We start from the raw sequence: 27,398 nt of genomic DNA, 5'->3' as shown, positions 1-27,398 counted from the left end.
CTCAAAAGAGATTTACAGCAGCCGTCTAATGTAATTTAAACTTCCAGGCTTTTGTCATCTGTAAAAAACGTCATTCGTTAGTTCAGCGCTTGTTTTCCTTTTTGCGTTACAAGTTTTCTTGTCTTTTTAGTAAACATTTTTTAAAGTTAAGTTTTTTTGTTTTTTTTTAATGACACTTGAACATTTTGGCTCATGATTAGTTTTTTGGCATATTTTTTGCCACCTAACAGTAAAACGATGGAAGCAGATAAGCCTGGAAAACTCTTCATAGGAGGCCTCAGTGCTGAAACAACGGAGAAGTCTCTTGAAGCTGATTTTGGGAAATACGGTCACATTATGGAAGGTAACTGTAGAATCAATATACATTAAGTCGTTAAAGCATATGTATACTTTGAGTAGTTTGAGATTTTTTTTTTAATTGATTAAGCACTTGGCAGTCAGTGAAAGGGTCTCCTCTTACTGAAAAGGGAAGAAAAGAGTGATTTTAAAATGTACTAATGGTCCTGGGACATGAAAAAGAATAAGATATGGTAATTGTAGAATTATTGAGATTATTTACTGTTAGTTTTTAAAATACTAGAAGTTATACATAAAAATCAAATTGTGTGGTGTTTTTATATCATATATAAAATAATATATAGATTTTTGTTGCTTTTAAGTAACTTTCAAAAGTTTGTACTCTATTGATAACATTCAAGTATGTTAAAGGGGTCTTATGAGAAAGCGTCAAAGGAGTGATTATTTTGAAAACAATAAAGTTCAGTTTTATGTGACATTTTAAATTAAAAAGATTTATGTATATTACAGTTCTCTTGATAAGGGATCGGAACACAAACAAGTCGAGAGGCTTTGCTTTCATTACTTTTGAGAGCCCGGCAGATGCAAAGGATGCTGCCAAAGGAATGAATGGAAAGGTAAGTCTTAATAATGAATGTTCTTCATCTAGTACTCTTTATAGATTTCTTTATTGTTACAATAGTATAATGCTCTGTAAGGCTTCACTCTCCTTTTTGTCACATAAACACTGGATCCTCTGGTTGGGAAGAGATTGAAGTTAATACCCAGCAGTAACAAAATAGATTAAATCTGTCTTCTATTAGCATTCAAGTGTAAACACAAATAGGTTTTAACCTTCAGCACTCTACCGGTATTCCATTCTGTATTTTAAGTCTTGGCATTTTCTATTTAAGTCAGTCTTCACTGTTTCAGTGTTACGAATAAAAATTTGTCCGTTAGAGGCAGAACTGTTTTTAAACATTGGAGAATTGCTTTACAATATTGTGTTGGTTTCTTGCAGTCTATCAGCATGAATCAGCCATAAGCATCCCATTTCTTTAGCTAGTTACAGAGCACTGTGTTTGCTCCAGGATTTCCCCCTCTGTGGATTGTTATATTAAATAAAAAAGTCTATTTCCCCCATTTTGTATTGTGGGTCATGGGCTTTTGTACTCATGATATCCTGTTAATTGTTAAATTATCTCTAAAACTTCTACATTCCCTTAGTGTGACTACATTAATTCCCTATTATCTATAGTTATGGTTCTAGTATATTTCAGGCATGTGGCACAAGCTGACCCTTGTACTTTCATTTTTCAGATATGGTAATACCTAAAAGTTAAGTTTGACCCAGCTTTGGGTCACAGAGATAAAGTTTCCTTGAGACTACTTGATGGTAACTAATTGCTGTTTTTTAATTTGTTCTAGTTGTCTAGCCACAGGAACATGTAATCTGAAATTACACTTGAATTATTCTTTATTCAATAGGTGTTATATTGTAAGGCATTGATTGTATTTAGTAGCTGACTAATGGTTATGGATGAGACAAAGTATTTATTTTCTTGAGCACTGGTATTCTAGGGTGAAGGGAAAAGATGTACGAGAAGAAACATTAATTTCACATGCAGAAATGTTAAGGAAAATGAAGTAGTAATTTTGGTAGAGCTTATTGGGTTTTGGATACTATTTTTAGGTATATCTAGGAATGTAAGCTAAATCCTGCGTTGGGAAGGAGGCAGTGCATGAATTTGTGGAAAATATTTTAAACCAAAAAATAGAAAATAAGACCTAAGATGGGAAAACATGGCTTTTGAGGCTGATTATATTGAGCTAGAGCCCATTTCAGCCAGAAGTCCTGGTAGGAATTTAGGATTTAAAATTATTTTCCAAAAATAATATGAAATAACAAGAGTCTATATAGTATGATTCCTGCTGGGTTTTCAAAACTCCCTTTGGTCTCTGTAAAAGATTAAGGCAGATATTGGAAGATCAATTAAGTTTAAGCATTTCTGAAAAATATGAAGTAGCATTACGGTAACTATTTGGGAACACAAAATAAAACAGTTGTGTAAGGCAAGAAATGTTAAAGACCAAATAAGGACCCTAGTTTTAAAAAAGAAAAAGGAAGAAAATTAATAGAACTAGAGTAAATACAGAGCAGCACTTATATTGAGAAATTTTCTTTATGTTTGTGTCTAATAGAACAAATGCTAAAAATGTAATTATGATAGGAACAATAATTTTGAGTAAATACTGTAAGTAATATGCATGCTTTTACATACCCTTGGGAAACAAATTTTAAATGGAAAAATTACTAAAATGAAGCACGTTACAGAAAATAAAAATGTGTGCTTTTTCATGGTAATGGAGAGATACACATCTTTTAATACCAGAGAACCTTTCCGGAAATTCTGATAGTAAATGCATATGCTTTGTGGTGGATGACTTAAGAAAGGCAATTGCCAATTAAGTCATGTTCATCATGTGGAAGGACACAGTCATTTCAGGAAAAAAATGTTTGCTTTTGGGGAAAAAATACTGATTTAACTCATTACAACAATAAGTTAAATTTTATGTAACATTAGTGATGCTGTACTTAATCTTTTAGTTTTTGGATGGAAAAACAAAGTAGAACAAGCCAATAAGCCATCATTTGAAAGTGGTGGCAAACTGAGATCTCAACCTCCTGCAAGAAAAAGGGGCCATCCGAAAAATCTGAGATGTGAAAAAGGAGGAGGAGCAAGAGGGCGTGTGTCTCAAGGAGGACACTTTGGTAATGTATTAAAATATAAGGATGCCATAGCACTGAAAACCTGTTAAGTTTGAACATCTAGTAAACCTTAATTTTTATTGCATTGGTAATGAGCAGAATAATCGATAAGAATATATTAGGTGAGAAATTACCATTCTTGATAATCAAAATTATTTCTAAGTTGTAAAGAATTGTCGTAGTTTTAAAATTACGTATGTGCAAAAAATGTTTATCGTCTTACAGGGAAATCACTTAAATTTTGTTAAGTTTTTTTTAACCATTGTTATTGATGCCTCTTTAAGAGTTTTTCTACAGAATTCATTTCTGTTGATCATACATTAGAATTTTCCAGCTTACAGCAAATAACTTTATTTAAAGAATTAAAACTACGTTGATATACTTTCAGAGTAGTCCTACTGTATTGTAAAAAGTACTGGATAATTTTCAAGATTACATAACAGATAACCACAGTTCAGGGGTGAAAATTCCATATTTTTGGACTGACCTTATAGTGTTTGTCTTGAGCATAAATGTGCAGACAAATCTATGCAAATATCCACTGTCATTTTGATACGGTGCTTTTGTTCCTGGGTTCTGTTGTAGTATAATTTGCATTTTGGAAAAGTTGTCTTTGATGCAGATGTAAAAGCATCTGTTTTGTATGTATATTTACATACAAAACATATATATTTACATGTTTGTGTGTGTTAGAGAACAGTGAGTTATTGAAAATGGTAATATGAGATTTTCAAAGAAGTTTTTACTTGGTAAGACAGAAGAAGGGAGTCACTTTCCATTCATAAACTTCCATGTATTTAACGAACTTTGTCTCTTCTACTAACAGTAGCAAATCTTTAAAAAATTTCACTTCTGGTTTTGACAACCAGATGTGCCATTTTTAGAAAATCTTAAGTTCAGTTACAGCGTGTGTTCATTATAAGATCACACAGTCCTGTTGTTTTCTCAAGAGATGAGGGGAAAAGTTTACTAGCTTATACTCTGCCAAGTGTAATTGGAATATATCTGTCAACATTTTTCTAGTTAGATAAAAAGATAATTTTTCATTGCATACCATGTATTTTTAACGTCTGTTAAACTTGAACAGAACATAGCCTTTTACTCAAAATTAACACTAAAGGTTATGCTTGAACAAAACAGAATTGATCTGTGTGAATTCAATTATAAGCAGGATTTTTTTTTTTATCGAATTATATATGTATCCATGGTTGTTTGAAAAGTTGCATATTTTCCTATAAAAGGTGTTGTTTGTATTTTTAGGTGCATATTTTTATTGTTTTGACTTAATTATTGTTACATTTTATTTATTTGAAGTATAGTTTATTTAAAAGAATGGATTAGTTTCACTTGTGCAACATTGGGACTTAATATTTGGATAGATTCAAGTCAATGTATATTTCATGTAAAATATTCTCTCTTTCTCTATGAGGTACAAATAGCTTTGTGACATGTTTTTTTTTTTTTTAATTTACATTATTGTATTGGTTGTCCCATACTTGGCATGAATCCACCCTGGGAGTACATGTGTTCCCAATCTTGAATGCCCCTCCCACATCCCTCCCCATATCATTCCTCTGGGTCATCCCAGAGCACAAACCCCGAGCTTCCTGTATCTTGCATCGAACCTAGACTGGCAATTCATTTTACATATGATAATATACATGTTTCAGTGCCAATCTCCCAATTCATCCCAACCAGCCCTGTGTCTCTATTGCTGTCTCACACACAGGGTTATCGTTATTGTCTTTCTAAATTCCCTATGTATGTGTTAGTATCCTGTATTGGTGTTTTTCTTTCTGGCTTACTTCACTCTGTATAATAGGCTCCAGTTTCATCCACCGATTAGAACTGATTCAGATGCATTCTTTTTTTATTATGTTAATTTTAATTGGAGGCCAATTACACTATTGTTTTGGTTTTGCCATACATTGACATGAAACTAACCGGGTGTACATGTGTTCCCCATCTTGAACCCCCATCCCACTTCCCTACGCATATCATTCCTCTGGAGCATCCCAGTGCACCAGCCCCGAATATCCTGTATCATGCATGGAACCTAGACTGCCGATTAGTTTCACCTATGATGATATACATGTTTCAGTGCCGTTCTCCCAAGTATCCCACCGTCACCCACGGGGTCCGTAACTGGTGTATATATCTGTGTCTCTTTTGCTGTCTCGTATACAGGGTTATTGTTACCATCTTTCTACATTGCATATATATGTGTTGGTATACTGTACTGGAGTTTTTCTTTCTGGCTTACTTCACTCTGTATATTAGGCTCCAGTTTCATCCGCCTCATAGAACTGATTCAATTGTAATTTTTTGCCCTTTTTTAATATTTTTAAAAAAATTTATTTGGAGGCTAATTATTTTACTATATTGTATTGGTTTTGCTATACATTGACATGCATCTGCCCTGGGTGTTCATGTCTTTCCCAACTTGAACCCCTCTCCCATCTCCAACCTATATCATTCCTCTGGGTCATCCCAGTGCATAAGCTCCGAGCATCCCGTATCATGCATCGAACCTGGACTGGAGATTCATATCACATATGATAATACACATGTTTTAATGCCATTCTCCCAAGTCATCCCACCCTCTCCCTCTCCCTCAGAGTCCATAAAACTGTTCTGTATATCTGTGTCTCTTTTGCTGTCTCACATACAGGATTATTGTTACTATCTTTCTAAATTCCATATATATGAACTAGTATACTGTATTGGTGTTTTTCTTTCTGGCTTACTTCACTCTGTGGAATAGGCTCCAGTTTCATCCACCTCATTAGAACTGATTCAAATGTATTCTTATATATATATTGTTTTAACTGGAGGCTAATGACTTTTGAATATTGTATATGTTTTGCCATATGTTGACATGCATCTGTCCCGGGTGTACATAAGTTCCCCATCTTGAAACCCCTTCCACCTCTGTCCCCATATCATCCCTCTGGGTTATCCCAGAGCACCTGTCCCGAGCATCCTGTACCATGCATTGAACCTGGATGGCCGATTCATTTTCACATATATTAATATACATGTTTCAATGCCATTCTCCTACATCATCCCCCCTTGCCGTTTCCTACAGAGTCCATAAGATTGTTCTATATATCTGTGTCTCTTCTGCTGTCTCGCATACAAGAGTTTCATTAAAATCTTTCTAAATTTCATATATATGTGTTAGTATACTGTACTGGTGTTTTACATTCTGGCTTACTTCACTCTGTATAATATGCTCCATATTCATCAACGTCTTTAGAACAGTTACAAATTGCTTCTTTTTTTTTATTTTTTAAAACAATTTAATTGGAGGCTAATTTACAATATTGTATTGGTTTTGCCTTTCATTGATATGAATCTGCTCCAGACATACATGTCTTCCCGATCTTGAACACACCCTCCCTCCTCCATCCTTATATCATCCCTCTGGGTCATCCCTGTGCCCCAGCCCAGAGAATCCTGTTTCATGCATCGAACCTGGACTGGAAATTCATTTCACATATGATAATATACATGTTTCAGTGCCATCCATCCATATCATCCCAACTTCGCCCTCTCCCACAGAGTCCATAAGACTGTTCTATATATGTGTTTCTTTTGCTATCTCGCATAAAGGGATATTGTTACTATCTTTTTTAAATTCCATATAAATGTGTTAGTAAACTGTGTTGGTGTTTTTCCTTCTGGCTTACTTCACTCTGTATAATAGGCTCCAGTTTCATCCACCTCATTAGAACTGATTCAATGTTATATATATATATATATATATATGTATATGTATATATATGTATATATTTATATTTAATTTTAATTGGAGTCTAATTATTTAAAATATTGTATTGGTTTTGCCTTACATTGCCATGAATCTTCCCTGGGTGTACTTGTGTATCCCATCTTAAACCCCTCTCCCACTTCCATCCACATGTCATTCCTCTGGGTCATCCCAGAGGACCAGCCCCAAGCATCCTGTATCATGCATCGAACCTGGACTAGCTATTCGTTTCTCATATGATAATATACATGTTTCAATACCATTCTGTGAAATCATCCCACCCTCTCCCTCACCCACCGAGTCCATAAGATTGTTGTATATTTCTGTGTCTCTTTTGATGTCACACATACAGGGCTGTTTTTACCATCTTTCTAAATTCCATAGATATGCGTTAGTATACTGTATTGGTGTTTTTCTTTCTGGGTTACTTCCCTCTGTATAATAGGCCCCAGTTTCATCCACCTCATTTAGACTGATTCAAATGTATTCTCTTTTTTTTAATCTTAAAAAGAAAAAACAAACTTTACTTGGAAGCTAATTAAAATATTGTATATGTTTTGCCATACTTTGACATGAATCTGCCCTGGCTGAACATGCATTCCCCATCTTGAATCCCCCTCCCGCCTCCCTCCCCATATCATTCCTCTGGGTCATTCCAGAGCACCAACCCCGAGTTTCCTATAAGATGTTTCGAACCTCGACTGGCAGTTCGTTTCACATATGATAATATACATGTTTCTATGTCATTCTTCCAAATCACCCCACCATTTCCCTCTCCCACAGAGTCCATAAGACTGTTGTATAGTAACAGTAACAGATATCTGTATCTCTTTTGATGTCACGCAGACAGGGTTATTGTTACTATCTTTCTAAATTCCATATATATGCTTTAATACACTGTATCGGTGTATTTCTTTCTGGCTTACGTCACTATGTATAATAGGTTCCAGTTTCGTCCACCTCATTAGAACTGATTCAAATGTGTTACTTTTTTTTATCCTTTCTGAAAAATTTTAATTGGAGGCTAATTAGTCTACAATATTGTGTTGTATTTGTCTTACATTGACATGAATCCGCTCCGGATGTGCATGTGTTCCCCATCTTGAACCCCCCTCCGACCTCCCTCCCCATATCATCCCTTGGGGTCATCGCAGTGCGATAGCCCCGGGCATCCTGTTTCATTCATCAAACCTGGGCTGGGGATTTATTTTACATATGATAATGTACATGTTTCAATGCCATTCTCCCAAATCATCCCAAATTTGCCCTTCCTTCAGAGTCCATAAGACTCTTCTATACATCTGTGTCTCTTTTACTGTCTCGCGTACAGGGTTATGGTTACCATCTTTCTAAATTCCATATATATGTGTTAGTGTACTGTTTTGGTGTATTTCTTTCTGGCTTAATTCACTGTGTAAAATATGCTGAAGTTTCATCCACCTCAGTAGAAGTGATTTAAATGTATTCTTTTTTTTTTAATCTTTTCAAAAAATTTTAATTGGAGGCTGATTACTTTACAATATTGTATTGGTTTTGCCATACTTTGCCATGTATCTGCCCTGGGTGTACCTGTATTTCCCATCTTGAACCCATCTCCCTCCTGATAATATCCCTTTGAATCATCCCAGTGCACCAGCCCTGAGGACTCTGTATCATGCATCAAACCTGAGTGGAGGAGATTCATTTCGCCTGTGATAATATACATGTTTCAATGCCATTCTCCCAAATCATCCCTCCCTTGCCCTCTTCCTCAGAGTCCATAAGACTGTTGTATATATCTGAGTCTCTTTTGTTGTCTTACATATAGGGTATCATTACCATCTTTCTCAATTCCATATATATGATTAGTAAACTATATTGGTGTTTTTCTTTCTGGGTTACTTCACACTATAATTGGCTCCAGTTTCAACCACCTCATTAGAACTGATTCAGTGTAGTCATTTTCTAAATTTTAACTGGAGGCTATTTATTTTACAATATTGTAGTGGTTTTGCCATACATTGACATGAATATGCCCCAGTGTACATGTGTTCCCCATCTTGAACCCCCTCCCTCTTCGCAGTATCATTCCTCTGGGTTTTCCCAGTGCACCAGTCCCGAGCATCTTGTATCATTCATTGAACCTGGACTGGCAATTCGTTTCACATATGATAATATGCATGTTTCTGTGCCATTCTCCCAAATCATCCCACCCGTGACTTCTCCCACAGATTCCATAAGACTGTTCTATATATCTGTGACTCTTGCTGACTCGCGTACAGGGTCATCATTACCATCTTTCTAAATTCCGTATAAATGTGTTAGTATACCGTATTGGTGTTTTTCTTTCTGGCTTACTTCTCACTGTATAATAAGCTCCAGTTTCAACCACCTCATTCCGTCCGTTCCGTTCAGTCACTCAGTTGTGTCCAACGCTTTTACGACCCGTGGACTGTAGCCTACCAGGCTTCTCCGTCCATGGGATTCTCCAGGCAAGAATACTGGAGTGGGCTACCCTTTCCTTCTCCACTGATGCAAATGTATACTTTTTCTAAAAAAATATTTTTATTGGAGGCGAATTACTTCACAATATTTTATTGGTGTTGCTGTACATTGACATGATTCTGCCCTGAGTGCACAGGTGTTCCACATCTTGAACCCCCCGCCCCCCGCCGAACTTCCCTCCCCGTATCATCCATCTGGGTCAACCCAGTGCACCAGTCCCGAGCATCCTGTGTGATGCATCGAACCTCTACTGACGATTCATTTCCCATGTGATAATATACATGTTTCAGAGCCATTCTCTTAAGTATCCCACCCTCGCCCTCTCCCATAGAGTCCATAGACTGTTGTATATATCTGTGTCTCTTTTTCTGTCTCACATACAGGGTAATCGTTCCCATCTTACTAATTTCCATATGTGTGTGTTAGTATATTGTATTGGTGTTTTCATTTCAGGCTTACTTTAATCTGTATAATAGACTCCAGTTTCATCTGCCTCATTAGAAATGATTCAAATATATTCTTTTTTAAAATTTAAATTATAAGCTGATACTTTACAATATTGAATTCGTTTTCCCATACATTGACATGAATCGGCCCTGGGTGTACATGTGTTCCCCATCTTGAACCCTCCTCCGACCTCCCTCCCCATATCATCCCTCTGAGTCATCCCAGTGCACGAGCCCCGAGCATCCTGTATCATGCATCAAACCTGACTGATGATTCATTTCACGTATGTCGGCATACTTGTTTCAGTGCCATTCTCCTAAATCATCCCTTGCTTGTCTCTCCCTCTGAGTCCATAAGACTGTTCTCTATATCTATGTCTCTATTGCTGTCTCACATAAAGCGATATTGTTACTATCTTTCTAAATTCCATATAAATGTGTTAGTATACTGTGTTGGTTTTTCTTTCTAGCTTACTTCACTCTGTATAGTAGGCTTAGGTTTCATCCACCTTATTAAAACTGATTCAAATGTATTCATGTTTTATCGTTTATAAAAAATTTCAATTAGAGGCTAATTAGTTTCCAATACTCTATATTGGTTTTTCCATACACTGCCACGAATCCACCCGGTTGTACATGTGTCCCCATCTTGAAATCCCCTCACGCCTCCCTCCTCATATCATTCCTCAGGGTCATCCCAGTGCACCAGCCCCGAGCATCCTGTGTCATGGATCGAACTTGGACTGGTGATTCTTTTCCCATATCATAACATACATGTCTCAATGCCATTCTCCAAATCATGCAACCCTTGGCTTCTCCCACAGACTTCATAAGACTGTTCTACATCTCTGTTTCTCTTTTGCTGTCTCGAATACAGGGTTCTCATTACCATCATTTTGAATTCCAATATATGTGTTGTATACTGTATTGGTGTTAGTCTTTCTGGCTTACTTCACTCTGTATAATAGGCTCCAGTTTCATCCACCTCATTAGAACTGATTCAAATATATTCTTTATATATATGTATGTATGTATGTATTTAATTTTAATTGCACGCTAATTGCTTTACCTGAATTGCTTTACAATATTGTATTAGTTTTGCCTTACATTGCCATGAATCTTCCCCGGGTGTACATGTGTTCCCTATCATGAACCCTGCTTCCACCTCCCTCCCCACATCATTCATCTGGGTGATCTCAGAGCAGCAGCCCCGATCATCCTGTATAATGCATTGAACCTGGACTGGTGACTCATTTCCCATATGGTTATATACATGTTTTAATGCCATTCTCCCAAATCATCGCACCCTCTCCCTCACCCACAGAGTCCAAAAGACTGTTCTATATATCTGTGTTTCTTTTGCTGTCTCACATACAGGGTTATCGTTACCATGTTTCTAAATTCTATATATTTGTGTTCGTATACTGCATTGGTTTTTTTCTTTCTGGCTTACTTCACTCTGTATAATAGCTCCATTTTCATCCACCTCATTGGAATTGATTCAAATGTATCCTTTTTTTATCTGTTATAAACAGTTTTAATTAAGAGGCTAATTACTTTCCAATACTATATTGGTTTTGCCATACACTGACATGAATCCACCGGTTGTACATGTGTTTCCCATCTTGAACTCCCCTCCCACCTCCCTCCCCATATCATTCCTCAGAGTCATCCCAGTGCATCAGCCCCGAGCATCCTGTATCATGGATCGAAGCTGGACTGGCGATGCATTTCACATATGATGATATACATGTTTCATTGCCATTCTCCCAAATCATCCCTCCCTCACCCTCTCCCACAGAGTCCATAAGACTGTTCTATACGCCTGTGTCTCTTTTGTGTCGCATACCATGTTATTGTTTCCATCTTTCTCAATTCCATATATTTGTGTTAGTATACCGTGTTGGTGTTTTTATTTCTGGCTCAGTTCACTCTGTATAATAGGCTCCAGTTTAATCCACCTTATTAGAACTGGTTAAAGTGTATTCTTTTAATTGCTGAGTAATACGGCATTGTGTATATGTACCACAGCGTTATTATCCATTTGTCTGCAGATGGACATCTAGGTTGCCTCCATGTCCTGGCTGTTAAAAACAGTGCTGCATTGAACATTGGAGTACATTTGTTTCTTCCAATTCTTGTTTCCTCGGTGTGTATGCCCAGGAGTCAGATTGGTGGGTCGTATGGCAGGTCTATTTCCAGATTTTTAAGGAATCTCCCCCACTTTTCTCCATAGTGGCTGCACTAGTTTGCATTCCCATCAACAGTGCAGGAGGGTTCCCTTTTCTCCACATCCTCTCCAGCTTTTTTGCTTGTAGAATTTTGGATAGCAGCCAGAAATTCTGACCGGGGTGAAATGGCACCTCATTGTGGTTTTGATTTGCAGTTCTCTGATTAGAAGTGACATTGAGCATCTTTTCATATGTTTGTTAGCCTTCTGTTTGTCTTCTTTGGAGAAATGTCTGTTTAGTTCTTTGGCCCATTTTTTGATTGGGTCGTTTATTTTTTCTGGATTTGAGCTACAGGTGTTGCTTGTATATTTTGGAGATTAATTATTTGTCAGTTGCTTCATTTGCTATTATTTTCTCGCATTCTGAAAGCTGTATTTTCACCTTGCTCATCGTTTCCTTTGCTGTGCAGAAGGTTTTAATTTTAATTAGGTCCTCTTAGTTTATTTTTACTTTTATTTCCAATATTCTGTGAGGTGGTTCATGGAGGATCCTGCTGTGATTTATGTCAGAGAGTGTTTTGCCTACGTTCTCCTCTAGGAGTTTATAGTTTCTGGTCTTCCCCTTAGGTCTTTAACCCACTTTGAGTTTATTTTTGTATATGATGTTAGGGAGTGTTCTAGTTTCATTCTTTTACAAGGGGATGACCAGTTTTCCCAGGACCACTTGTTACAGAGATTGTCTTTTCTCCATTGAATATCTTTGCCTCCTTTGTCAAAGATGAGGTGTCCATCGGTGTGTGGATTTATCTCTGGGCTCTCTATTTTGTTCCGTGGCTCTATATTTCTGTCTTTATGCCAGTACCATACTGTCTTGATGACTGTGGCTTTGTAGTACAGCCTAAAGTCCGGTGGATTGATTCCCCCCTTTCTTCTTTCTCAAGATTGCTTTGGCTGTACGATGTTTTTGTACTTCCATACAAATTGTAAAATTATTTGTTCTAGCTCTGTGAAAAATAACATTGGTAGCTTGATAGGGATTGCACTGACTCTGTAGATAACTTTGGGCAGTATAGTCATTTTCACAGTATTGATTCTTCCAATCCACCAACATGGTATTTTCTCCATCTATTAGTATCCTGTTTGATTTCTTTCACCAGTGTCTTATAGTTTTGTATATAAAGGCCTTTTGGTTTTTTTGGTAGGTATATTCCTAAGGATTTTATGCTTTTCGTTGGAACGGTGAATGGAATTGTTCTCTTAATTTCTTTTTCTATTTTCTCATTATTAGTGTATAGGAATGCAAGGGATTTCCGTGTGTTGATTTTATATCCTGAAACTTTACTATGTTCATTGATTAGCTCTAGTAGTTTTCTGGTAGAGTCTTTAGGGTTTTTTGTGTAGAGGATCATGTCATCTGCAAATAGTGAGAGTTTTAATTCTTTTCCAATCTGGAATGCTTTGATGTCTTTTTCTGTTCTGATTGCTGTGGCCAAAACTTCCAAAACTATGCTGAACAGTAATGGTAAGAGTGGCCACCCTTGTCTTGTTCCTGACTTTAGGGGAGATGCTTTCAAGTGTTCACCATTGAGGATAATGTTTGCTGTGGGTTTGTCATATATAGCTTTTATTATGTGGAGGAATGTTCCTTCTATTCCCACCTTCTGGAGGGTTTGTATGATAAATGGATGTTGAATTTTGTCAAAGGTTTTCTCTGCATCTATTGAGATAATCATACAGTTTTTATTTTTCAGTTTGTTCATGTGGTGTATTACATTGATTGATTTGCGGATACTGAAGAATACTTGCATCCCTGGGATAAAGCCGACTTGGTCATGATGTATGATCTTTTTAATGTGTTGTTGGATTCTGATTGTTAGAATTTTGTTAAGGATTTTTATATCTATGTTCATCAGTGATATTGACCTGTAGTTTTCTTTTTTTGAGGTATCTTTTTCAGGTTTTGGTATTAGGGTGATGGTGGCCTCATAGAAGGAGTTTGGAAGTTTACATTCGTCTGCAGTTTTCTGGAAGAATTTGAGCAGGAGAGGCGTTCAGTTCAGTTCAGTCACTCAGTCGTGTCCGACTCTTTGCGACCCCATGAATCACAGTACGCCAGGCCTCCCTGTCCTTCACCAACTCCCAGAGTTCACTCAAACTCATGTCCACCGAGTCGGTGATGCCATCCAGCCATCTCATTCTCTGTCGTCCCCATCTCCTCCCACCCCCAATCCCTCCCAGCATCAGACTCTTTTCCAGTGAGTCAAGTCTCGCATGAGGTGGCCAGAGTATTGGAGTTTCAGCTTTAGCATCAGTCCTTCCAATGAACACCCAGGATTGATCTCCTTTAGAATGGACTGGTTGGCTCTCCTTGCAGTCCAAGGGACTCTCAAGAGTCTTCTCCAGCACCACAGTTCAAAAGCATCAATTCTTTGGTGCTCAGCTTTCTTCACAGTCCAACTCTCACATCCATACATGACCACGGGAAAAACCATAGCCTTGACTAGGTGTACCTTTATTGGCAAAGTAATGTCTCTGCTTTTTAATACACTATCCAGGTTGGTCATAACCTTCCTTAGCTCTTCTCTAAAATTTTGGTAGAATTCCTGGGCTTTTGTTTGCTGGAAGATTTCTGATTACAGTTTCCATTTCTGTGCTTGTGATGGGTCTGTTAAAGATTTTCTATTTCTTCCTGGTTCAGTTTTGGAAAGTTGTACTTTTCTAAGAATGTGTCCATTTCTTCCAAGTTGTCCATTTATTGGCCTGTAATTGCTGATAGTAGTCTCGTATGGTCCTTTGTATTCCTGGGTTCTCTGTTGTGATCTCTCCATTTTCATTTCTAACTTTATTGATTTGGATTTTCTCCCTTTGTTTCTTGATGAGTCTGGCTAATGGTCTGTCAACTTTATTTACCCTCTCAAAAAAAAAAAAAAAACAGCTTTTGACTTTGTTGATTTTTGCTTTGGTCTCTTTTGCATTTATTTCTGCCCTGAGTTTTAAGATTTCTTTCCTTCCTCTCACCCTGAGGAGGTTGTTAATTTCTTCCTTGTCTCATTACTCTAGGTGTAGAGTTACGTTATTTAGCTGACTTTTTTCTTGTTTCTTGAGGTATGCCAGTATTGCTATGAACCTTCCCTTTAGCACTGCTTTTACAGTGTCCGAGAGGTTTTGGGTTGTCATGTTTTCATTTTCATTCGTTTCTGTGCATATTTTGATTTCTTCTGCGATTTGTTGGTTACTCAGCAGCATGTTCTTCAGCCTCCATGTGTTGGAATTTTTAATAGATTTTCTCCTGTAACTGAGAGCTAATGTTACTGCATGGTGGTCAGAAAAGATGGTTGGAATGATTTCAATTATTTTGAATTTACCAAGGCTAGATTTATGACCCAGGATATGATCTATCCTGGAGAAGGTTCCGTGTGCACTTGAGGAAAAGTTGAAATTGATTGTTTGGGGGTTAAATATCCTACAGGTATCAATTAGGTCTAACTGGTCTGATGTATCATTTAACGTTTGTGTTCCCTTGTTAATTTTCTGTTTAGTTGATCTATCCATAGGTATGAGTGGGGTATTAAAGTTTCCCACTCTTATTGTGTTATTGTTAGTTTCCCCTCTCAATTGCTAGCATTATCTTACACATTGCGGTGCTCCTATGTTGGGTGCATATATATTTATAATTGTTATGTCTTCTTGGATTGATCCTTTGATAATTATATAGTGTCCTTCTTTTCCTCTTTTTACAGCCTTTGTTTTAAAGTGTATTTTATCTGATATGAGTATTGCTACTCCTGCTTTGTTTTGGTCTCTGCGAGGAGTATCTTTTTCCAGCCCTTCACTTTCCGTCTGTATGTGTCCCTCGTTTCGAGGTGGGTCTCTTGTAGACAACATATATAGGGGTTATAGGGGTCTTGTTTCTGTATCCATTCAGCCAGTCTTTGTCTTTTGGTTGGGGCATTCAACCCATTGACATTTAGGGGAATTATTGATACCTATGATCCCGTTGCCATTTACTTTATTGTTTTGGGTTCGAGTTTGTACACTCTTTCTGTGTTCTTTCTAGAGAAGGTCCTTTAGCATTTGTTGGAGAGCTGGTTTGATGGTGATGAATTCTCTCAGCTTTTGCTTGTCTGTAAGGCTTTTGATTTCTCCTTCATATTTGAATGAGATCCCTGCTGGGTACGGTAATTCGGGCTGTAAGTTATTTTCTTTCAACGCATTCAGTATGCCCTGCCATTCCGTCCTGGCCTGAAGAGTTTCTCTTGAGAGATCAGCTGTTATCCTTATGGGAATCCCCTTGTGTGTTATTTGTTGTTTTTCCCTTGCTGCTTTTAATATTTGTTCTTTGTGTTTGATCTTTGTTAATTTGATTAATATGGGTCTTGGGGTGTTTCACCTTGGGTTTATCCTGTTTGAGACTCTTTGGGTTTCTTGGACTTGGGTGATTATTTCCTTCCCCATTTTAGGGGAGTTTTCAACTATTATCTCAAGTATTTTCTCAGGTCTGTCTTTTTGTCTTCTTCTTCTGGTACTCCTGTGATTCAAATCTTGGTGCATTTGACATTGTCCCAGAGGTCTCTGAGATTGTCCTCGTTTGTTTTAATTCGTTTTACTTTTTTTCCTCTCTGTTTCATTTATTTCTGCCATTCTGTCTTCTAGCTCACTTATCCTATCTTCTGCCTCCGTTATTCTACTGTTGATACCCTCCAGAGTGTTTTGGTCTCATTTATTGTGTTATTCATGATATATTGACTCTTATTTATTTCTTCTAGGTCCTTGTTAAACCTTTCTTGCATCTTCTTGATCCTTGTCTCCAGGCTAAATATCTGTAACTCCATTTTGTTTTCAAGATTTTGGATCACTTTCACTATCATTTAGAATTCTTTATCAGGTAGATTCCTGTCTCTTTCTCTTTTGTTTGGGTTGGTGGGCATTTATCCTGTTCCTTTACTTTCTGGGTATTTCTCTGACGCTTCATCTTGCTTATATTGCTGTGGGTGGGGTGGCCTTTCCGTCTTCTGTCTGTTTGTGGAGTTCTCTTTATTATGAAGTTTCCTCTCTGTGGGTGGGATTGCACGGTGTGGCTTGTCAAGGTTTTCTGGTTAGGGAAGCTTGTGCTGGTGTTCTGGTGGGTGGGGCTTAATATCTTCTCTCCGGAGTGCAATGAAGTGTCCAGTAATGAGTTATGAGATGTCAGTGCGTTTGGAGTGACTTTGGGCAGCCTCTATATTGAGGCTAAGGGCTATGTTCCTGTGTGGCTGGAGAATTTGTGTGCTGTGCTCTGGAACTTTGTGTGCTTGCTCTGGAACTTGTTGAACCTTGGGTAGTGCTTGGTTTCAGTTTAGGTATAGAGGTGTTTGATGAGCTCCTATCGCTTAATGTTCCATGGGGTCAGGAGTTCTCTGCTGTTCTCAGGATTTGGACTTAAGCCTCCTACTTCTGGTTTTCAGTCTTATTCTTGCAGTAGCCTCAAGACTTCTCCATCTGTCACTTCCAAAGCCGTTCCCTCTGTTTTAGCTTCTTCTGTTTGCTGGTCTCTTCAGTGTCTAGCTTCTGCCCTGACACAAGGGGGCGGTGGTGGACACTTTTTTAGGCTCACGTTCAGTTGTGCTGTGGGGAAGGAGGAAGTCTGCAAACAGATATCACTGGCATTTGTGGGGAGTGCTCGCAGTGTCTCGGCCACACTGGGTTTGCCCCCGCTCACAGCGTGTGTACTTTCCCTCTCTATACTGCTCAAGCTCTAGGTTGCTCTGCCAGGAACTGTCTGAGGCAGGCCCTGGGTAGCATGCACTTCCCAGGTCAAAGCCGCTTAGGTTCAGGTAGTACTCCTCAAAGGCGCAGACTTGGTTGGGCCTGCGTTTTGGGCCCTTCCCCAGTCTGAGCAGCTCAGGTGGCCAGGTGTTTGGCTAGCGCAGTCGCTGTGACTTATCACCTCCCTGGGCCCTGCTTCTCGGTTTTCTGGGTATACAACTGGCGTACCCTCTCAGGCTGTTGTCAACCGTCCAGAATCCCAAGAAAACTTGGTTATCATCGAAGCCTGCTTGCAGTTTGGTAGATGATGCCTCTGTGGGGCCTTGATTGCCCCCTTAAACAGCTCTGCTTGCCCTCTCCTGCCTGTCTTGGTGGGGGATTGGCCATCCGCAGCTGGCTAAGTTGCTCAGTCCTTTGTTCTGTGAGCAGGTCTGGCGGTGTCTTAGGTTTGGGCTTTTTGCCTTTTTGCAGGATATCTATCCCACAGTCTGCTTTGCTATCTCAAGTTAGCTCCCTCAGATTGCCCTCGGGGCCTTCAGGTCCGGTCCTTACTCTAAGCAATGCAGCCCGCATCTCCCTGCCAAGCCCCCACTTGCTAGTGGCGGATATGGGCGTCTGTGCTGCTTCTTCACTGGGAGTTACCATTGGGCATGTAATCTGTGGGTTTAAATTATTTATTTATTTTTCCTCCCAGTTATGTTGCCCTCTGAGTTTCCAAGGCTTGCCACAGACTCGCCAGTGAGAATGTTTCCTGGTGTTTGGAACCTTCTTTCTTTTTTTAGACTCCCTTTCTGGGACAGATCTCCATCCTTACCTCTTTTGTATATCCTTTCGAAGACAATGGGCTGATTTTCTGGGTGCCTGATATCCTCTGCTGGCATTCAGAAGTTGTTTTGTGGAATTTACTCAGCGTTCAAATGCTCTTTTGATGAATTTGTGGAGGAAGTGGTCTCCCTCTTCTGTTCCTTCGCTGTCTTAGGACCGCCGCCCTATTGTGTTACTTTTTTAAAAAGCTTTTTTGATACCAGAATAGTATGAATTATTATCATTTTCCTCCAAGTGTGTTTAAAAATTTATTTTATCCTGGTTTTTCTCCACCTCCTTTATTCTCTTCAGACTACTATCACAGCAGTGGTTCTTGACTCATTTCGTAAATTTTTCAAACTGAATTGTACTAACTGATGTATCATTTGAGGAATTAGTTTTATTGGTTTAGGCAAATACGAATGCTGAAGGCAATGGTAGTTCTTTAGTAAATATCTATAAACAGTAAGCGAAACTTAATGTTTATTCTACTTAAAAGATTTCACTGAAATACAGGTGATAATGGATATAGTCGCAATATGAGCTCTTCAAGAGAAACTTATCCACCTAAAAGAGGACCATCCTCAAGATGTGAAGGTCCTTCTCCTAAAAGATCTGCTCCTTCTGCTCAAGGGCGAACCAGTAGTGGAATGAAAGGACAAGGTAAACGCTATATTATATAGGGACTGTTGTTTCTTAGTAAAAGTGAGCAATTTTAAAATGAATGCTTAACTTTAAGATGCACATGTTTACTGATCACTAGTTTATTTGTTGATTCACAGCTGGAAAATAATTCTTTAGCATCTAATTTTAGATGTGTAGTAGGTGATTAACATAGAAGTGGGGAAGACATTTCCTTTAAATCTAAAAGTGAAAGAGGGGAGTGAAAAGGTTGGCTTGAAGCTTAACGTTCAGAAAACGAAGATCATGGCATCTGGTCCCATCACTTCATGGGAAATAGACGGGGAAACAGTGGAAACAGTGTCAGACTTTATTTTGGGGGGCTCCAAAATCACTGCAGATTCTGATTGCAGCCAGGAAATTAAAAGACGCTTACTCCTTGGAAGGAAAGTTATGACCAGCCTAGATAGCATATTAAAAAGCAGAGACATTACTTTGCCAACCAGGGTCTGTCTAGTCAGGGCTATGGTTTTTCCCATGGTCATGTATGGATGTGAGAGTTGGACTGTGAAGAAAGCCGATTGCCGAGGAATTGATGCTTTTGAAGTGTGGTGCTGGAGAAGACTCTTGAGAGTCCCTTGGACTGCAAGGAGATCCAAGCAGTCCATTCTGGAGGAGATCAATCCTGGGTGTTCATTGGAAGGACTGATACTAAAGCTGAAACTGCAATACTTTGGCCACCTCATGCGACGAGTTGACTCACTGGAAAAGAATCTGATGCTGGGAGGGATTGGGAGTGGGAGGAGATGGGGACAACAGAGAATGAGATGGCTGGATGGCATCACCAACTTGATGGACATGAGTTTGAGTGAACTCTAGGAGTTGGAGATGGACAGGGAGGCCTGGCGTGCTGTGATTCATGGGGTCGCGGAGAGTCGGACACGACTGAGCGACTGAACTGAACTGAAGCTTGCTAGAGAATTCCTCAGAATTTTTTTTTTTTTTAAGTTGCTAACATTTGCTGCTTAGTAGGAGTTTTCATGTAGTTTCAAGGTCAAGTATTTTTATGAAAACTAATATCCTATGAGTCAGCATTTTGGAATGTAGAATCGTTTAGCTCTGTTATATTGGCTACCTGGTTCATGTAATTATAAACATTAACTGAAATTTGCCATATTAACTTTAGTTTGGATTCTTGACATATTTTTACTTTGTTGTTTGACTCCTGGTACAGTTAAAAATTTTGAATCACTATCAAATTGTCATTTTATGTATAGACTATTATTGAAGCCAAGTGTAATATGGTATTGATTTCAAAATAGTAAAGAAGTTGAGAAAACTAAAGTTTCATTAGACTATTAGCCCAGTAAGCAAACAAAACAAGAGAAGTCTGACCACCAGGAATTAATAAGAATTAGCACAAGAAGTGAACATTATTTATGGGAATTAGTTTCCTGTTTTGGAAGAGGCAGCATTTTTCAAGTGCGCCCTTTATTACTAATAAGTAGTTGAACTCAAAAGCACTATTGTTTAGAAAGGTCAGTAATTCAGGTTGCGGTTTATGTTAAATTTATCACCATTAGGAGAGAATCAGCTACTTTGTGATTGAATATGTGATAATAGTTTTCAAAAATTAATTAGATTTTACTGAAGTTTTGAGAGATTCTATTACTTGTAATTTAAGGATTATGCAAAATGTACAGGGAGCAGATGGTGTCAGAAAATAAAGTGTTCAGGAATTACATGTATAAAGCAAACTAAATGTGCATTAATGGGATTTTATAAGTAGTTTTTTTAAATTGTTTTGGAGAGAGGAAAGATACCAGTCTTTTGATTTTTTTTTTTTTCTTTGAACTATTACTCTCAATTCTGAGATACTTATGTAAGCATTTTAAAATTAAAGGTCCAGTATTGCGGAGAGAAAATTACAGAGGAGGTCCTCATAGAGAGCCAATGTCTTCTCGGAGAGATAACTGTGTGTCATCAAGAGATAATGGTTGTGCTACTAAAGAGAGGTAAAGAAAAATAAAATACATGCATTTTTAAGTCATAGTTCATTTTGTTGAGGTAAAATTTATCTAACAAAATTTTAAAAGTGAACAATTCAGTAGCATTTAAAATACTCAGAATTCTACAACCACTCTCTCTGTTCAGTTCCAAAATAGTTAATCACCCCAAAACAAAATCCATAAGCAGTTGCTCCCATTTTTATCCTCCTGTATCCCTAGTAAACACCCACCTATATCATGTGTCTGTAAATTTACCTAATCCTGAATATATCATACGTTCACTGTAGCCTGCCAGGCTCCGCTATCCATGGAATTCTCCAGGCCAGAATACTGTAGTGGGTAGCCATTCCCTTCTGCAGAGGATCTTCCTGAGGGATTGAACCCTGGTCGTCCACATTGCACTCGGATTCTTTACCAACTGAGCCACCGGGGAAGCCCTAACAATATGTGACCTTTAATATGTGGCTTTTCCATTAGTGTGAGTGTTTTCAAAGATAATCCTTGCTGAAGCATGAGTCAGTACTTCAGTTTTTGAGTGGGGGTTAACACCATTGTATGTATAGTTAACATGGTTTGTTTATCCATCTTTGTAGTTAATGTGTACAAACATTGGAGTGCCTGTTTTCAATTCTTGGTGTAAACTCTGAATTGGAATTCCTGGGTCGTACAGTAACTTCAGTATTTTAAGGAACCGTTCATCTCCATAACTGCACTGCTGCCAATGCAAGAGACTCAGGTTCAGTCCCGAAGTGGGGAAGATTGCCTGGATGAGAAAACAGCAACTTACTGCAAATTCTTGCTTGGAAAGTCCCATCAATAGAGGGGCCTGGTGGGCTACAGTCCACAAGGTCTCTAAGAGTCTGACACAGCTTTATATTTCTACCATGCACACACAGGATTTCAGTTTCTCTGCATGTTCACAAACACTTGATGTTTTATATTTTAGATTAAAAAATATCTCTCTCTATATATAGCCTGTCTGCTAGGTGCAGAGTAGATATCTCATTCGGATTGAGAAACTGTATTTCCCTAAAATACAATTATGTTAAGCAGTGTTTTATATTCTTGTTCATAATTATATATCTTCCTTGAGGAAAAGTATATTGAAGTCCTTTGCACATTTAAAACTTTCTTTCTGAATTCTTGTCATTTAATTTTGTTTGTTTGTTTTAAGTTTCTCAGGCAGAGATTATTCAAGTTCGCGAGACACCGAGGATTATGCTCCACCGTCTAGAGACTATGCATACTGTGATTATGGCCATTCAAGTTCTCGAGATGATTATTCCTCTAGAGGACATAGGTACTATAAACAATTCTGTTTTTAATCAAATAACTTATGGAAATGGTTAATTATAACATTAATTCCCTTAAATGTAGTGATCGTGATGGCTATGGTGGAAACCGTGATAGAGATTATTCTGAACATCGAAGTGGAGGTTCCTACAGGGATTCATACAAGAGTTATGGTAAGAGTACAGTTACAGCTTACAAATGACAAAATTAGAATTGACATGCTAGATCTACATCATTTACTCAAGTTTACTTCTATTTTCTCAGAAAATAAAATGTAATTTCTACCTAATTGATTGGTTTGAAGGTCTTTGAATTATTTTTGATCTGTCATTTCAAATGATATGAAGGATAATTTGGCAGCTCACATTTTTTAATCACAAAAATTATTGTAACATTTTTAAAAGCAAAAGTGCTGTTGAGAGTATGAAGCACAGGAACATTATGAAGTTCAAAATTTTAGTCTTTTCCAAAAAATTAACATTTAAACTCCTGCTAAGGCACTTCAGTCGTGTCCGACTCTGTGCAACTCCATAGACAGCAGCCCACCAGTCTTCCCGGTCCCTCGGATTCTCCAGGCAAGAACACTGGAGTGGGTTGCCATTTCCTTCTCCAGTGCATGAAAGTGAAGTCGCTCAGATGTGTCCGACTCTTAGTGACCCCATGGACTGCAGCCTACCAGGCTCCGCCACCCATGGGATTTTCCAAGCAAGAGTACTGGAGTGGGTTGCCATTGCCTTCTCAACTACTGGAACTAAAAAGTACTGCTCTTTTAAATAACTGTGAAAGCCCCTTCACCACTGCTGCTAATTCATATCTTCACCACAGAGGCAGATAAAGGCTATCCTTTCAAAGATTTAGTACTTTACAGTCATGTTATAGAAGTAACGGGAAAAGTTTTATAATTTTATCAATTACTGATTTCACAGGGGGCTCCCGTGGTGCTCCGTCAGGAAGAGGTCCACCTCTGAGTTATGGCAGAAGCAGTCGCTATGATGATTATAGCAGTACAAGAGACAGATATGGAGGAAGTCGGAAAAGTTACTCAAGCAGCCGAAGTGATACCTACTTAAGTGGTCGTGACCGTGGCGGAAGACAAGAACAAGGGTTTCCATCCTCCAAGGATAGGGTGTACCCTCCTCCTCGTGAGTCATACAGTAGCTCAGGTTGTGAGGCTTCCAGGGGAGGTCATGGGGGGAGCCGATCTGAAAGAGTAGGCAGAAACAGGTACTAAAAATGTTTTCTTGGCATGGGAAAATTTTTTGTGAGTTTCTGTTTTAACTGGTACTTGAGTATTGCTGAAGAAAACCGTTGGTTTTGGAGGGAAGAGCTGTAAACTTTCACCTCCATGAATTTTCAGATAAATTGAAAAATAGAATTATTCAGATAAGTTGAAAAATAGAGTTATTCAAAGTAATTTCATACTTGTTACTGCTGGTTGAAAGATAGAAGTTAAAATTTTTAAATTTAATGTCTAAATTTTCTGAGTATGTTTTGTAAAGTGTTATTGTTTATTTTACTGGTGGGTTAAACGAGCATAAAAACACTTGTTTCTTGTTTAGAAGGTGAATTGTGCTGTTTGCTTAAAGTTTCCATTTGTAGTCTTTGCACACGAATGCATTCAGAATTAAGCAGTATGGTATTTCTCCATTGCAAGCCTTACCTGCTTTATATTTAGGTTAACAATATTACATGTTATTTTTGAAAGCAGTGTATAGAAGGTTTGGCAAGGCTCTAAAAACCTGAAGGAAATGTTTGCATCTTTACTAAAATTTTTGTCTAACTTTTTAAAACAATAGTATAAATCAGAAGAAAATTTAGATGTGTGAATAAATGTTTAAGAAGTCTGAAGTTAAGTATCAATTGTCTTAGTCATTCAAGTGGCAAATGATAAAAGTGCCAACCACGATTAAAAAGAAAACAATCTGCACCTAAGTCGGGATTGAACTAGTTAAGTATTCTGAGTATGTATCTTCATGAAAGGAAGCAGTTCTAGATTTGTTGGAAATGCAATGCTTTAAGTAATACTTATTTTCACTTCATTTTGGAGTACTTGGTATAACCCCAAAGTATAGGCTTATCTATAAGGAAAGTTAAGGGGTTTTGTAGGCAATCCTAGGTATCAGTAATAATACATCAACTTTTTATTAAGAGGCAAGGATAAGCGCTGCAGAACAAATTGGAATTTGCAAAATTAGTGGAGAAATTTGCAGTGTCCTTTTAAAGTAACAGAAATTTACTTGTTAAAGGTTCCATTAACAATAAAATCAAAATAACATTTGAGGCAAACTCAGAAGACAGATTAAGAAATTTCTTAGGATTGTTCCACATGTTAGACGTCAAAGGCATAGTTAAAATACATTTTCAAGACAAAGGACAGTGCATAAAAGTGACATTCATGTTCTACATGAAGTTCACCAGGCAGTACTGTCCAGGTAAGCAGGTACAAAATAAGCAGTAAGTTACTGATCCTAGTACGAAGCTGAGAAAGAACAGGATATGTTTTGAGTAGTTGCATTGGTAACTGCTGAAATGCCAACCAAAGTCAGCAACTGCTCCTTTGATATTTTGGTAACATTTTTACTAGACATTATGAAGGCATAATTTTCATTCAGTTGTGCTGTAGTGTTTGTGAGGACTGAATAAGAGTATAAATGTTGTAGCATAATTTCTAGTTACCATAACGGATTCACAGGAAATAGTGTCTGTATTACCTACCCTGGAAGCTTTGAGCAACAGAAAGATCCTTGACAGGATGTCTTGTTATCATAGTGACAACATTTGTGAGAAAATGAGAATGGCAGCCTAGAATATAATTTCTCCCCAACATTGCTACAAGGATTCTGTTTTTGAGCTTGTGAAAGAGTAAATGCTGAAAATTATAACCAAAGTTAAAAGCCTATCTTGTTAAAACGTTCATGAGAATATAATGAATTTGTCTGTAGTACAGAGAATGAGAAGTAAATTTCAACTATAAGTTTTCTCTACATTTTATTTGTAAGGAGTTCCTGTTTTTAAAATCCGTTTGACCTGCAGGTTCCTGTAGTTGGCTTAATTTGAAAATGTCAATTAACCCAGGAATGTAAAATTTCCTGTTGAAAAAGCTTATCGTGTAAGAAATATTGTACCTTTCTGTTGACCCTAGCCATTAAACTGGTGTGTAGTAATAAAGAATATCAAGTTGCTTTAGAAACTGTGTTAAAAAACCTACACAATGAAGTTTTCTTCTTCTCTACATTTACCTAGAACTCTGTATCCCAGGCTTTGCTGTATATACTGAATATAAAGGTGCAATTTGTTTAGTGTCTAGCAACTATGAAATCGTCTACATTTATATAGCCAGAGTAAAGTGGAAAAAAGTCCTTGACTTAAAGTGGTTATCTTCTTGTATCTTGCTTGTTTTCATTTGATGTTCTTTCTGTTAGAGAAAACTTTTTTCACTTGTGATTTTTCATTAATTCTGTATGTGTTGTAAACTTTTAGTAGTTTGTGCTAAGAATTTTTATCTTGAAATTAAAAAGTTACATAACTTTCTAAAAGTGTTGCTGCTGCTGCTGCTGCTGCTAAGTCACTTCAGTCGTGTCCGACTCTGTGTGACCCCATAGACGGAAGCCCACCAGGCTCCCCCGTCCCTGGGATTCTCCAGGCAAGAACACTGGAGTGGGTTGCCATTTCCTTCTCCAATGTGTGAAAGTGAAAAGTGAAAGTGAAGTCGCTCAGTCATGTCTGACTCTTAGCGACCCCATGGACTGAAGCCCACCAGGCTCCTCCGTCCATGGGATTTTTCAGGCAAGAGTACTGGAGTGGCTTGCCATTGCCTTCTCCTCTAAAAGTGTTAGTTTGACTTTTTACACCTAGTCTATTATTTTTTCTTACTGTGATATATGATATAAATATTTTCATTCCTTAGTTAAACACCATTTTTTCCAGTGAAAACTAGCATAAAAGTTAAACTGTACATACATCTTCACTCAGCTCTGTATTCCATTTCTCTTAATGAAAATTTCTGGTATGTATTGCCATGTACCACATTACTTCAGAAGTAACTCAGTTATTGTCCAATTTTATCTTTTATTTTTCTGGCTGTTTGCTTTATATAGTTCCATAGGACACTGAAGCTTTGACTGTCATTGCTTTACATTTATCAATGAATTAGGGTGAAAGTGACTTGAATGTTTTAAACTTTTCCCACCCATCTTTCCTTATATTCAGACTCTATTTAGAACCTGACAGATTCTCAGTAAAGGCCCTTATCACCTCATTTGTTAATGACATTCTCCTATTTACTTGTTTTTGGTTATGCTGGATTTTTGGAGCTGCATGGTGTTTTCTTTAGTTGTTGCAGGTGGTGGTTACTCCCTAATTTCAGTACACAAGCTTCTCATTGCAGTGGCTTCTTTTGTTGTACAGCACAGGCTCTAGGGCATGTGGTAGTAGTGGTTCTTAGGCTCCTGGATTACTGGTTCAGTAGTTGTGGCTCACAGGCTTAGTTGACTCTTGGCATGTGGGACCTTCCTGTACCAGGAAGTAAACCCATGTCTCCTGCATTGATGGCAGATTCTTTAAGAGTGAGCCACCCAGAAGCCCTGTTAGCTACATTCTTAAAGTAATTTTTAATGCTTAGGTCTTGAATGAAATTTTATCTATGTTGTAATTAACGAATAGATGCTCTTTTTGTTAAAAGTTGTTTTATTCAAGTGATATTTTATTAAAAATAACTTCTTAATTGCTCAGTTTCCTGCATAAGCTCGCCATCATTTAAGGACACAATTTTGTTATTTGGTCTGTATCCCTGTTTTCTTCCACCACTCCAAGGAATTAAGCTTTCAGTTCAGCTCAGTTGCTGAGTGATGTTCCACTCTGCAACCCTATGGTCTGCAGCACACCAGGCTTCCCTGTCTATCACCCACTCCCACAGCTTGTTCAGACTCACGTCCAGCAAGTCACTGATGCCAGCCTACCATCTTATCCTCTGTCATCGCCTTCTCCTTCCTTCCCTAAATCTTTCCCA

The 27,398-nt window shown here is 38.0% G+C and overlaps 1 protein-coding gene across 3 annotated transcripts; it reads left to right on the top strand.

The window, feature by feature from the left end:
- Positions 1–237: 237 nt before the first annotated feature.
- LOC129540274 (RNA-binding motif protein, X chromosome-like) lies at positions 238–25,758 on the top strand. Of its 3 annotated transcripts, XM_088834411.1 has the most exons (9): positions 238–343; positions 808–918; positions 2,885–3,049; positions 18,984–19,130; positions 20,992–21,103; positions 21,142–21,152; positions 22,265–22,397; positions 22,475–22,563; positions 23,317–25,758. In XM_088834411.1, the coding sequence occupies exons 1-9, from the start codon at positions 238–240 to the stop codon at positions 23,619–23,621; spliced, it is 1,179 nt and encodes a 392-aa protein (XP_088690537.1). In that variant the 3' UTR covers positions 23,622–25,758. The 3 variants fall into 3 exon arrangements, with proteins under 3 accessions (XP_088690537.1, XP_088690535.1, XP_088690536.1); XM_088834409.1 differs by lacking the exon at positions 21,142–21,152 and having other exon boundaries at positions 22,272–22,397; XM_088834410.1 differs by lacking the exon at positions 21,142–21,152 and having other exon boundaries at positions 18,984–19,136; positions 22,272–22,397.
- Positions 25,759–27,398: the final 1,640 nt, after the last annotated feature.

The sequence above is a fragment of the Moschus berezovskii genome, chromosome Y, assembly GCF_049115385.1.
Source record: "Moschus berezovskii isolate FMDL1 chromosome Y, NW_MosBer_1.0, whole genome shotgun sequence".
Classification (NCBI taxonomy): Eukaryota; Metazoa; Chordata; class Mammalia; order Artiodactyla; family Moschidae; genus Moschus; species Moschus berezovskii.
The sequence above is the reverse complement of the archived record's forward strand: the minus strand, read 5'-3'. Positions and strand labels throughout refer to the sequence as shown.

Excerpts from the sequence above, each read along its gene's own strand:
- LOC129540274 (XM_088834411.1), top strand. The coding sequence starts at position 238 with ATGGAAGCAGATAAGCCTGGAAAACTCTTCATAGGAGGCCTCAGTGCT. Across the intron at positions 344-807 it reads ATACGGTCACATTATGGAAG|TTCTCTTGATAAGGGATCGG; the intron begins GTAACTGTAGAA and ends TGTATATTACAG. Across the intron at positions 19,131-20,991 it reads TAGTGGAATGAAAGGACAAG|GTCCAGTATTGCGGAGAGAA; the intron begins GTAAACGCTATA and ends TTAAAATTAAAG.